The 14286-nt window shown below is 44.8% G+C and overlaps 1 protein-coding gene across 1 annotated transcript in view; it reads right to left on the bottom strand.

The window, feature by feature from the left end:
• Nucleotides 1-526: 526 nt before the first annotated feature.
• SUGCT (succinyl-CoA:glutarate-CoA transferase) overlaps nt 527-14286 on the bottom strand; it is a 3154468-nt gene continuing 3140708 nt past the window's right edge. Inside the window, exon 14 of the mRNA XM_085607431.1 lies at nt 527-4125. Coding sequence (XP_085463557.1) covers nt 3962-4125 — 164 coding nt within the window. The 3' untranslated portion in view covers nt 527-3961. The remainder of the gene's footprint in view (nt 4126-14286) is intronic.

Here is a 14286-nt window from a genome sequence, read left to right on the forward strand (position 1 = left end):
ATACTGAGGTTTCAAATTATATAAAAACGACTATTTGGTAGGTATACAATAGTTATTAACAGCCTTCTATAACATTGGGTTCAATGGTTCGTTTTAAATGTGTGTCAGCAGCGTTTTGAGCCCACAAGCAATAGGGAGTCTCATCAGGGCCTGAATCTATTACTATATCCTGTCACAATGGTCAGGTGCACACCAGTATAGGAAGTGAGTCAAAAAGAGCATTGGGAAGGGTAATTACTTACATGGGGCCCAGCCAGGCACCCTGTAAGTGGGAGGGAGCCTGACAGTCTTAACAGCATGTATTGGTTCCCACGACTGTAAATAGAGAGAAAATATCACACAACAAAACATGTTGACAAATTTTTCCAAAGTGAGGTATGACTCATTGGGTTTACATCAAGTGAAGTGGGCCGGCTTGGTCAGCCGAGCAGCATGCCAATGAGCATGCCGCTTAGTTGGAGAACCGCTCCAGTCTGCCTCTGTCCGTGCATTGACTTGATTTGTAGAACTAGCTGGATTTTTAGAATTTTGTATTTAACGTTTATTACCTTATTATCTCATTACTTCAACAAAGTCATTATGAACTATTATTGATGGAAAAGCTTTCTATGTTGCAAAATAACACACATTATTAATATAAAGTAATATATCTATGTAACAAATGAGTTTTACACACAATTGTTCAAATATTAATGATGAGACTTAGCATCTCCATTGCCTTCATTGTAATGCACCATAGCAAATGAAAAGTTGGTACAAGTTAAAATTTACATTGTATATGACTGAAACCTTCAGCATAAATGCTTGACATTATTAGAGTGTTACATTTCCTAAAACTTTATTATAATGATTTTTAAGAACAGATTGCAGGTATGTACTTTTAAAATGTTGGTAGTTGGCCATAATTTGAGTTGGGCATTTCTATGCAATAATCACTAAGAAACATCACAAATATTTCCTTATATGATATGCTTGATTTATTTCATTATGCTTGAACCTAATTATGGTTTATTTTATCAAGTAAAAAGTGTTGCCTTTAAATGCATTGAATTGCCTTTTTCCTTCGGCCTGCATTATTTCATGGCCTGATGTGATACACTCTTGTTACATTTTCACAGTGTTGCTTTCTTCAAAATATTCACACTGCATCCCTTAAAGGACAAGATACTTTCTTCTTACTTCTTTGTGAGTAAAATCATGGGACCCTGAACTTTCGACTCAATACATGAAGTGCAACAAGGTAAATAAGCTCTTTGTCATTTAACTTGTGTGGACGGAATGGACAATCGTTTCTCATGACCTTAATTGAAAAATATGCTGGAGAATCAATTTTGTACCTGATGAGTTGAAGAATGGTCACATGATGATCAGACCACTGTATGGTGACAACTGATGTTAGAGATGAACTATGTGGAGTATAAAAAGTGACTTTCCAAGAAGGAGGGAGGGAATCTCTCTCTCAAATTCCTACTGATTCAGCTTGCTTGTTGAACTATCTTTTTCATGCCCTTGCCTAATTCTCTTTGCCGATGAACTTGCCTGCTGGACAATTTAGAGCTGTCTGGTGAGGGACCAGACCTGGAATTACTTAAGATTAAATGTGTAGTTTTATACTATGAGCTGCAAGACTCATGACTGAACTGCTTAAAATGTTACTTATATGCATTGAATTTGGATCTTTAATACAAAACCCCAATTATCTAAATCTTTCTGAGTCTTATATTATATGTGTCTTAATGTTATTTCCATAGAAACTGTGCTTACCATAATCTGATTTCTACTGCATGTTAGAGAGAGTCATAGTCTGAGAGTAGTATACTTAAACGTGATCACTGGTTTGTGAGTTGGCTACTAATTATTGGTTGTCATTGTGTGGTCAACAGTTTGACACACTGATTTCTCTCCTCTCACTGCGACAAAGCAAGGTCCATCGGAGGACCAATGCCACTGTGGGTGAAGTATAGAATCTGAGTGAAGTGGCAATGTTATAGAACCCGATATATGGGCCCAGAAACCAAGTAGAGAAAAAGCTTTCACTGCAACAGGGTGATCTGGGCAGCCCATAGCTCTGCACCTCTGAGTACGTTCATAGAGTATGACTCATTCGATCATTGCTTGTGTGTGTCCTAGTGTACAATTCACTTGACTAGCCACAATCCTGCCTATGATTCTGTTGAGCCCTTTTGCTGCCACAAACTTCAGCAAGGCGATGAGACCAGGATAGGGAAGAGATGAACCAGTTGCCTAGGTACAAAATGTGGCCTTCTAGGCTAAATTCATGTGATTGTTTTTTCATTTAGTTTGGGACCATAAATCACAGTTTTTGAACTGCCATAATTTATGGCTATGGCATTTCAAGTGTTGTATGCAGTAAGCCAATGCTACTAAATGAAAAATTGTGTAAATTTGAAAAGGCCAATTGATTTACAAGGAGTGAAACAAGCCCCTGAAATACTTATTTCTATTCTTTTTAGATCTGAAAATGGTCACTTCATACTTGACCAGATTCGGTTTTTAGTCAGTTTCTTCTCAATTTAAATTCCAAGAACAGGATGGTGTACTGATATTGTGGAAAACATCACAAAGGAATTTTTAGAATACCTCTAGATGCCATCCTCCAAGAAATAAGATTAGGAAATGAAGAATAGGATGGCAAGTTAGGACCCACAGCCAAGAAATTGGAACACACGGTGCGTGATGCACTCTTAGGCTCATGAGAAGGATACTTGATGGAACTGAGGTACTGCTGAGGTACAACACCGTCAATAGCATTCTTTTAAAAAGTAAAAAATGACAAGGAAGACATTTGGCCTCTGAACATAGCAGTGGTGAGATCAGTTGTTCTCAAATAACTGAGCTTGAACAACAGATATTCAAAAGCGCCTTTGCTAGTCCCAGTTTTAGGGCAATGGTTACATAAGTATTTTTCAGGGCTTTGGGTACCCGTGCATTGCATATTTGTGTGGAAGTAACTGATCTCCTGGGACTTAGTTACAAATGAATCCTTATTGACAAAACACTAGCATGGTTTGTGTGTAATAAAACCCAGCTCCTCACATTAGTAACCTAAGGTTACTAGCAGTTACTTCTAGTTCATAACTGACTGAGGAACAGCTTCTGGATCAATTGTTAATGTGACATGAACAATCATTTTGAAAAGCATGTTGACATTCATTATACAATTTCAGTGGGTTATGATGTGAAGTGATATAGAGGGTGTACATTCATTTGAGACCTAAACATTTAAAATTCCACAATGACATTTACATAAAAAGCTTAACAGAATTTCAGAGAATCACACATTTTTCAGTCAAGTTAAAAAAGTGGGATTTGAACCCACTAAATAATCCAGAACAGCAGCTTTGCCATTAGACCACACGTCAGACGGCAAAGAAATACATTATGTGTGAATCTTGTCATATCCCTACTGCTGCATCAATGTGAATACATTAACAAGACTTCATATAGTGGTTTTGTTATGGTATGTATTAAGGGAGGGCTGTATAGTGCCTTCTTTCCTTCTGATCAGAAGACAGCCAGTAGCCACCAACATTTTTATAGCTGAGTCACTGGAGGAGTAGTATTCTTTTTTTTCAAGGGAACATGCCTAGCCCATTGGAATTTTTAGATTTCAAGCAAGATCATTAAAAAGGTAAAAATAAGGGACTCAGTGAAAAATAAGTACAAATATTTTCTCCATACTCATTTCTGCTTGGGATGAAATGGGCATATGCCAAGGAGAACTCTACACTGCAAAATAAACTTCCATAATAGAATATGTCCAACTGTGTTATTGCTTCATGGCAATCACATCTGTATAATCTTTACAGATAAAATTCGCTTGTTGCTAGATAAAAAGTTAAACCAAGTATTTATTGTGCATTGCATGGTCCTCGTGTAAATTCTTCATTCACTGACTAAGAATTAAACCCGTATTTTCCAAATAGGGTGAAGACACGTTTCATTTCACTTGGTGCTGTGCCACCACTTTTGTGTTTAGCAGTGTCTTGATGTCAGCCTCTTCATATCCCAACGTATCCCTGAGCACCTCCACAGTGTGCTGTCCTATCAGAGGTGGAGGGTTGGGCCTTGAGACTTCAAATTCACTATATCTCACGGCAGGGCCTGAAAGAAAATAAAAAGAACAGTGTTTGAGATATTCATTCCATTTTATGGACAGCAAGACATTTTAGTGGTACAGAGATATAGAAATGTGTTTTAATAAGGTGTGGACACTTTTAAATTATTTGCAAATTCTTTATCATATAATGTGATGACCACTACAATTGCTGCATTTTTCATATGAGCTTTTAAAGGCTTATACCTTGTGAAAGAATCTTTAATACAGAAGGTGCTCTAGTTTGGCTCCTATCGATGTGTTCCCTTTGCCGTGTTTGGTGTTCTTGGAGTATGGCAGGTTGTCTAGCCTATCTTCAGTCTTAGAGGTCAGAGACACAATAGACATGAGAGATACTATACGCTCGATATTGCCCTACTTTATCTGTTTGAGCTCAAAGGATCAGGAATCGTTAATGAAGAACTAAGGGGCATATTTACAAGGGCATTGCGACACAGGAACGTCACTTTTAGGTTTAAATATTTTTATTCGTTTATGTCAAGTTATAGGTTAAATGACACATCTTATACAGCGTCTTAGCAAAACGTAAATAAAACCAAAGGCAAAAAAAACCTGATCAATCAGAACCCCGACCCTCCCTCCCCCATGCACCATTCGATTGGTTACATTGTTCGTCTCAATTCTGCATCACCTTAAGGCTCTAACCAGGGCCCGCTGCCATCGGGCAGATCTAAGAGCCACGAAACCCGCAGGTACTTAGGGCATGTCAGTTCCCGGAACTCTTGGGACAGGAAAGAGATGTAAGGTTTCCAGAGATCCAGGTATGATGGCCCCCCCCCCACTGCTAGATGTGAGTGTGATTTTTTCCATCCCAAGGACATACCATAGACGATGGAGCCACCCTAAATGAATCGGGATGCGCGTAGTTCCCCAGTGTGAGAGTACATTTTGTAGGGCGGCCCCCTAGACAATTCTGATCTGCCGTCCTCTCATGGATTTCAGGGGGTAAGTCAGAGGGTTGGGTAGCCCCAGTAGGATGCAGGAAGGGAAACTAAGGATTTGAGTGTCTACAATCTACCTCATCCAAGAGCACAGGGAAGAGGTGTGGTGCAGCGGTCAGGGCGCCAGACTCTGGACCACGGGGGCTCACGGTTCAATCCCTGGTGCTGGCCGCAGGTAAGCCCAGCACCATGTGACTCTGGGCAATAGCTTGCTTAATCTTCCCGACGGCCCCCAGCGCCGGGACCCCTCTTTGGAGGTTGCTGTGCATTTTACAAATGCTATTTTTCATTTCATGTACCCCGCTGTTGTAAATTAAGGCAGAATGTGATTAAGCATTTACTGAAAACATTAATGTTTCCCCTTTATCGTGTTTTCCTCCTTATGTTGGCCGAAGTCCGGACTCCATTTTGTATTGACATGCTGCCATGTGTTCACCACGAGGAGAGTCCGACCTCTGTGTTAGTTGCTCTTGTAATCTGCCTAGCAACAGTTATAAATAGCTCTCTCTTGTCCATCTGGCGCATGCCCAGACTTGACCACATCTGTTATAATTAGCTTTGCTTGACCATGTGTTTTCACGGGCCTAAGGAGTGTGTTAACTCCGCCCATGTATTGATTTGGTATCGAGAATGACCCTAAATGGTAATGTTCTTTGACTCCATGTGGTATCCACCCACTCATGAGCCCCTCTGTTGTGTATAAAAGGGGACTGTGTACGCAAGTTCGGTGTGCTACTCCTTGCAATACTGAAGAGTGTTGTGTGGATTGTAGGACCACCCTTAAGGGTTAATAAACGTTGTCTTTGTACTTTGCAGTTTCCGTGCCAACTTCCTTATAGATTTCGTTACAGAAGAGCGAACCCTTGTCTCTTGCGGGCCTAGCTGGGGCTTGTATTCATCAATTGGCGCCCGTCACGTGGGGCTCATCGACGACTCGGATGCTCGAAGGATTGGTCGCGACGAAGGTGAGGAGTTTGGCCGGGGACGTGATCACTGCCAGCGGCGTCTTAGCCCTGGCATCCCGAGGTTTTTCTTCCTTCCCTTCCGAGCTGACCGTCTGGGTGGCGCCGGTCATCGACTGAGACCTCTTCTGTCGGTCCTGCCGTGAGAGCCGTTTGGGCGATTGTGGAGCTTGGCAGTTGGAACCTGGACTCTTGATTGGTAAGAACCGTTGTACGGTACTTGCTCCGAGTTTTGAAGCCTGGTCTGGCTATTTGAATTTGATTGATGGTGACTAGTCATATTTTGAATTTGTCTTTGTGAAAATATATGCGTTGCAACACATATAGGCAGGTAATGTGGAGAAATTTCTCCGGAGCTGTGTCAACTTGGAACGGCGCAACGATTAAGTGCCATTTTTACTTGATAATATTGCATATTTTGCATTATTCCTAGCATGCCTGCTTTTAGCGCACTCCGTAAGTGGTGCTGCTGTTTGGGTAACCGGTTGAACCTCGAGGAATCTGCTCCAGCTCCCCCAGAGGGGACTCCTAATAGGGATATGTATGTGAAGCATGGTCTTTCTTCCATAATGTACAGCACGTTGTGGAGGAAATATACCAAGAAGGATCCTGAGTTGCGATGGCCTTTGTATGGATCGTTTGATATACGTAAGATTGAGTATGTGGAACAGTGTATGTGTAAGCGACGTGCTCGTCAGGATATGTTTGAGTGTGTGCGATTATGGGTGAAGGAAGTGCGTGAGCGAGAGAAGCGTGAGAAAGCGCTGTTTGATAAAGAGCAACGGAAGAATGATCATATGCGAGCGCAGGAAGCGAAGCATCGGGAGGACAAAGAGCAAACGGACAGACAAGAGAAAGAGCGTAGGCTACAAGTTTCGGGTCAATATGTTGTTCGCCAGCCGCTTTATCCTGTCCTTAATAATCCTGATGATGATTTTTATTTGCTAGATCGCTCTCCGCCCCCTTATGTTGGCGCATCCGCTCCGCGGCCGCAAGATTCTGACCCGGCTTTGGGTAAGGTAGACACACGGTCCATGCTGCCGGCCGAGCAAATGGCTGAGCTTCGGCAAATTTCCTTCCGTGCGCTTAAAGGCAAGGTATCCATGGAGGACTTATTTCAAATTTGGGGACCATGGCAGGAGAGAGATAAAGTGTATTTTTTGGGTCATTTCGCGGATGAAGTGATTAATGCTTTCCGAAAATATTCTCATGTTTTTGAGCCTGACGAAGTGTCTTCGGATGCAAGAGCAATACGTAACGGTGTTTTTCTCCCTCTAAGGCTCCTGAGGCGGCTCGGCGGCTGTTCGCCTTACGGGACGAGGTGCTGGCCCTTCGAGAGAAAGCACGCCAACGAGCGGAGGAGGAGAAGCGGTCGGATTCAGTTGCGGCAGGGGGCCACCCATCCGCCTCCCAGTCAGATAAGGATAATGTAGTGCATGCTAAACCGATGCGAGAGGCGGCACCTTTGTATGTCCCTCCGAAAGGAGCAGGGACTAGCTCGGACATTAACTCTGCCGATGCTAGGGGATATTTTGTGTATAATTGGGTTTATACTCCTTGGCATAGGGCCGATGTTATGGCGTTAAAGAATGCATTGCCTGACCCCCGCAAGAATCCAGCGGCCTTCTATGAAGAAGTCGAGGGGGCCTTGAATTCTTGCATTATGACCTTAGCGGATATAGACCTGTTCTTTGGCCTTATCCTACCGCCGGATACGTGGCGCTCTGTCCGGAAGGTAGATGATGCGGTTGCCTTCAAGGCCCGGTGGTCTGACCTTGAGGATGAGGATAGGGAGCGGAAGCCTGCACAGAAACCACCCCAGAATATTCTAGATCTCCCTGCTGCTATTGTGGCTAAATTGAAAACAATAATCCCCCCTAAAAAGATTGACTGGAATATGTTAGCGGCATGTAAGCAGAAAGTTGATGAGTCAGTTGCAGATTTCTTCACGCGCTTCGAAGAAACGTTCCATGACTTTAGTGGCCAGTCGCTTACCGACGACACAGGCCGCCACCTTTTCGCGGACAAATATGTGGCCAATCTGCTGCCGGCAGTTGCGGCCCGGTTAAAAGCGAGTGAGAGTTCTTGGTCCTCCGCGACACCGACGGCCCTTCTGACCATCGCTCAGTATTATGAGCGTCAGGAGCACGAGGCGAAGGGCCAGGAGGAGAAGAAATCGAAAGATCTCAAAACCAAAGTGATGTTAGCACAAGTATATGGCCCGCCCCGCCGGGGTAATAATAATAGGGGAAGGGGCGGATCTTATGGTCCCCCTTCGGGCCGATCTGATTTGAATAAGAACCAATGTGCGTACTGTAAGCAGTTGGGCCATTGGGCTAGGGAGTGCCCAGCATTGCGTGCTTCGCGGCAGGGGCACACTCCGGGTGGCCAGAGAGGTAGAGGGGGCTTCTCGAACTTTAGAGGAAATTCTAACGATGATGTCCGTTTCGGCACTGCTGGGCAGCACCGAGATAGCTCAAACGTTTTCGATCGCCAGCATCAGTATCATGTATCGGACATCGATCATTCGGGATATCATGATTCTCAGCATGCATAGGAATGCGTAGGATGGGGGTCTGAATCAGTTGAGGTGCCGGTCGATCAGACGGGTCCTTATGTATCGGCTGAGGTTTTAGGTTCTACTGATCAGTTCCTAGTGGATACAGGAGCGACACGTAGTGCATTGTCTAGGTACTTGGTTCCGGGGGCTCCCCCATCCGGCTCAATAGTTACATCGGTAGGGTTTGACGGTACACTCTCCCGAAGCCCTCTTTCACAGCCCCTTGCGTTTAAAGTTGATTGTTTTTCTGCGCCTTGTCCGTTTCTGCTTGCTCCGTACACACCGGATAACATTATGGGCCTTGATATGTTAAAGTACTTTAGGGCTACAATCCGCTGCTCCCCTGAGGGTGTGAGGGTGATCTTGAATGACAACTACCCCCGGTCTGGGCGGATGTGTACGATATCAGAGGATGCGTTGTTGGCTACCCTCCCCCGAGCTTTATGGGCGACTTCGGACACAGATGTGGGACAAATGGTGATTCCTCCGGTCCACATTAGTGTCCAGGAGGGGGCGGTGCTACCACGCCTCCCACAGTATCGTATTTCCCAGGAGGGCGAGGAAGCTCTCATACAGATTGTGCAGGATTTGATCGCAGTAGGAGTAGTGGAAGAAGTTCCCTATAATATCTGTAACAGTCCGATTCTCCCTATTCTGAAAAAGGACACGGATGCAAAAGTCTATCGGTTTATAATTGATTTGAGGGAGGTAAATAAGATCGTGATACCTCAGTACCCGGTGGTTTCCGATATCACGACGTTGCTTACCTTGGTCCCGCCTACGGCGACCGTGTTCTCAGTGATTGATTTGAAAAATGCCTTCTTTTCTATTCCCATTCACCCTGATAGCCGATTTCTTTTTGGGTTCACATTAAACAATAGATCTTATCGTTTTTGTAGAATTCCCCAAGGCTATACAGAAAGCCCTAGTATTTATAGTCAGGCCTTGAAGCGACAGTTGGATTCCTTTGTTTTACTCGAGGGGGTCGCCCTCATTCAATATGTCGATGACATCCTGTTGGCGGCTGACACCCTGGAGTTGTGCGAGAAAAGCACGATAGCCTTACTTTCCTTTTTAGCATCCCACAATCACAAGGTCTCTAGGAAGAAATTGCAATTCTGTAGACCAAAGGTGACTTATTTGGGTCACCTTTTGTCTAAGGAGGGGCGTGCACTCACACCAGATCGTATCCAAGTAATCTTGGACACACCGAGGCCATCCACGCAGAAGGATGTGCGTGCATTTTTGGGCCTCGTTTCTTTTTGTAGACAGTGGATATTGGGGTTTTCACACATAGCTAAGCCATTACTAGCGCTCTTGACAAAAGACACGCCTATCCCAATCCCTTGGTCAGATGAGTGTGATGCTGCTTTTCAGCAATTGCGACAGGCCCTTTGTTCAGCACCAGTGTTAGGGACCCCTGATTATACAAAACCCTTTTCGTTGTATGTGCATGAGAAAGATGGATGTGCATTGTCAGTCTTAGTACAGATGCACGGTGATAAGCAGCGCCCTTGTGCATACTTTTCGGCTGTACTTGATCCTGTCGCCCGAGCATTGCCGGGGTGTTTTCGCTCGGTTGCGGCGACAGCTGTGTCAATACGGCAGAGTGAAGGAATTGTATTGTCCCATAAACTGTTGGTGTTAGTTCCCCACGCTGTTGATGCCCTGCTTAATCAAACAAAGACGCAGCATTTGACCAGTGCCCGTTTAACGGGATATGAGTTGACGCTTTTAGCTCCTCACATTACGTTAAAAAGGTGCGTGACATTAAACCCGGCCACATTGTTGCCATATCCCGAGACCCAGCCTGAGGCACAGAAAGCGCATGATTGTATTCTTGTGACTGAGGAACAAACAAAGGGTCGTATTGATCTCCAGGATACGCCCTTTTCAGAGGTAGATGGAGAATTGTGGGTAGATGGATCATGTCTGAAGCTACCAGATGGTACGGCTTCAGCAGCGTATGCAATTACCACGTTGCGGACGATAGTGGAGACAGCACGCATACCACAGAAATCAGCTCAAGCAGCGGAACTGATAGCGTTAACACGAGCGTGTGAGCTTAGCACAGGATTGTGTGTGAATGTTTACACAGATAGCCGCTATGCCTTCGGAGTAGCGCATGACTTCGGCCTACTCTGGAAGGAGAGAGGGTTTCTAACGTCGCATGGGGTGCAGATAATGCATGGGGAGTTAGTCCACAATCTTTTAACTGCATTGACATACCCAAAGAAAATTGCCATTGTTAAGTGTAGCGCCCATAGGAAAGTGGTTGATAAGGTTGGAGAAGGGAATGCGTTAGCGGATCGAGTAGCACGGGAGACTGCGATGCAGCCCGGTACTACTGCCATGTATGTAGTGAAGTCACAGGTGGAGAGATGGCATGATGCGAAGGAGGAAGTGCGAGAAATACAAAAGACCGCTTCTGACAAAGAGCGGGAACAATGGGCTAGCGAAGGAGAACTGGATGACGAGGGTTGCTGGAGAAATAAGCAGATGGATAGATGGAAATTACCCACGGCTTTTGTACAACCTATGGTCCAGATGGCACATGGGCTAGCACATGTTGGAGCTTCCGCGATTGTGAAATTGCTTACCCAAGTCTGGGAGCATCCAGAGATTGCTAGCACGGCAAAGAGGGTGGTGCAGACCTGTATGATCTGTCTGAAGTATAACCCAGGGAAAGGCACGCGAACTCCAGCAGGAGGATTTGCGACACCCACTGCACCCTTTGAGGTTCTGCAGATGGATTACATCCAGCTTGAGCGCTGTAACAATTTGAAGTATGTTCTAGTAGTGGTTTGCGCCTTTAGTAAATGGGTCGAGGCGTACCCTGCGAAAGACAATACTGCAATGACTACAGCGAAGCTATTGCTGAAAGAGTTTTTCCCCCGATACGGCGTCTGTAGACTTCTGTGGAGTGATAATGGCCCTCACTTTGTAGCGGATGTTATAAGGTATGTCTTGAAGGGCCTAGGCATCACCCAGAAGTTCCACGCCGTGTTCCACCCTCAGTCTGCAGGACTAGTCGAGAAATATAATGGTACACTGAAGCTTAAGATCGCCAAAATTCAAGCTTCAACGTCTTTGACTTGGCCAGACGCTTTGCCACTGGCGTTATTGTCAATTAGGTCGGTGCCACACTCTCGAACCGGCCTTACACCCTATGAGATTGTATTTGGACGCCCAATGAATATTTGGGGTCCACCAAGACCTAAGGCTGTGTATGATGTACCTTGTGTGATGATGAGTGATTATCTGGCACAGTTAACGGATAACTTGGTTTCTATTCATCAACAGGTCCGAGAGGCGCTCCCTGATCGGTCTACCGGTGAAGGACATGGTCTCCGGCCTGGGGATCATGTCATGCTGAAGGTTTTCGACAGAACGAACAGTTTGGAGCCGAGATGGGTCGGACCTGAGCAAGTTCTTCTTGCAACGAGGACGGCAGTGCGAGTCTCGAACAGGAAGAATTGGATCCATTCCTTGCACTGTCGAAAGGTACCGCCCGGATTGGTGGAATCTGCCGTGCTGACCGATCAACGAGACATCTTAGCAGCAGAGACAGGCCGTGCTGCAGAGCCAAACGACACGGAGGAGCTCTTTTCGGACCACACGACTTCTGGAGGAAGGCGATATCATTTGCGACCAAGGAAGTGAGGTTTCCAGTACCGGGACATACTGTCAGAACGGCCCTTGGGTTAGTGAAACGGAGAGCCGATGAGGCAAGGGGGGGGGATCAGCCCTGCATTAGTGTAGCGACACCCGTCTTGGCCCGCTGGTGAAGAAATCAACCGCTGCCCAAGGGGAAGAGTTCTGACAGACTTTTAGTTTCAGGAAGATACCAGGGTATTGTTTCCTTTGACATGGAAAAGAAGAAAATCATTTGTGCGTTGGGGTTCATACTAACAGTAGCTATCGTTGGTATAACCACATGGTTTGTGGAGGAGGCAACTCCTGCCCGAGAGACACTTGTGTTGACGACTCCAGTGCCTGCGGAGCACTACTTTTATACATTGCCATACCAAGAGTTGAAGCATCGACAATCCTATTTGAATAACACTTTTATTCAGATGCTGCATCACACCCACGTTGCTACGAACGCTACGAACTGTTGGATATGTGGGATGATGCCAGCCCATCAGAAGAAAGGAGGTACGCCATTCATACCCCTTCCTTTCTCTCATAATGGCTCTTGCAGAGCATGGTACACTTTGTTGTTTGCTACTCGGAAACCGACAGTGGGACGATTGCTTTTCAGACTTAATAAAGAATGTCATCAGGACAGAAATGGATATCCACAAGCAAATGGAACAATTTGGGAATGGGAAGAGTACCGACCGGACAATGAATCCATTCCCTATATCTTCACGAATACCAGAGACACTGTGGGAAAGGAAAAATTTGTGATCCAAGTGGCCCAAGCCCAAGCGGACCTGTGTGTCCAGAGTGTGGGTTTTATCCCTGTTGGTGTCAGTGATTGTATAACTGTGTTAAACATTGATGGGTTAAATAATAGCACCTTCCTAGCATCCCATAATACCTATTTTGTATGTGGAAATAAAGGTTATTACCGTTTGCCGGCTGGGTGGTCTGGGGTATGCTATGTATCATTCCTATTACCTCCTGTATTTCTAGCACCCGCGTCATACCATAAGGATTTGAAATTGCTGAATAATGTGACTGTAAATAGATATAAACGTACTCTATCTATTAATGAGGTAGATCAGACCGATACTAGTTTGCAACAGTATATTGATTTCAACTTAGGACTGTTTTTCTTTGTTGGAGCCGCTCTGAATAGTAGGAAGATCCGGAGATTAACGAGAGTGGTAGAAGCTGTGACTAATCAGACTGCTGCTGCTCTTGGGAATCTTACGGAAGAATTACAGATAACCAGGATTGTTGCATTGCAGAATCGTATGGTATTGGATGTGATGCTAGCTGATCGAGGAGGAGCCTGTAAAATTATTGGAAGTAGTTGCTGTGTGTTCATCCCTGATCATACGCCATCCGTTTATAACGCCATTAATAAGCTGCATAAAATAGCAGCTGAAATCCACACAGAAAACGGCACTTGGTCCTTTTCTGGATGGTTTTGGGCGTTGATTACTGCCTGGGGTTGGAAGGTTCTAACTGGTCTCTGTATTATTGTAGCAATTCTGTTCCTTTTTTGTATGTGTATTCAATGTGGACCATTGTGCTGTTCCGTATGCATTTCATTTTGCATTCCAGATAAGAAAGCTATTGCCGATGTTACCCGTCAGAAGGGTCTAGCTAAAGAGGTTAAAGGAATGATGATAATTGACATATACGATGATTATTCTTGGAAACCGGATGTCTTCAGTAAATGCTGAAAGGGTCGTCTGTTGTAAATTAAGGCAGAATGTGATTAAGCATTTACTGAAAACATTAATGTTTCCCCTTTATCGTGTTTTCCTCCTTATGTTGGCCGAAGTCCGGACTCCATTTTGTATTGACATGCTGCCATGTGTTCACCACGAGGAGAGTCCGACCTCTGTGTTAGTTGCTCTTGTAATCTGCCTAGCAACAGTTATAAATAGCTCTCTCTTGTCCATCTGGCGCATGCCCAGACTTGACCACATCTGTTATAATTAGCTTTGCTTGACCATGTGTTTTCACGGGCCTAAGGAGTGTGTTAACTCCGCCCATGTATTGATT

The sequence above is a fragment of the Triturus cristatus genome, chromosome 5_2 (assembly GCF_964204655.1).
Source record: "Triturus cristatus chromosome 5_2, aTriCri1.1, whole genome shotgun sequence".
NCBI classification, from domain to species: domain Eukaryota; kingdom Metazoa; phylum Chordata; class Amphibia; order Caudata; family Salamandridae; genus Triturus; species Triturus cristatus.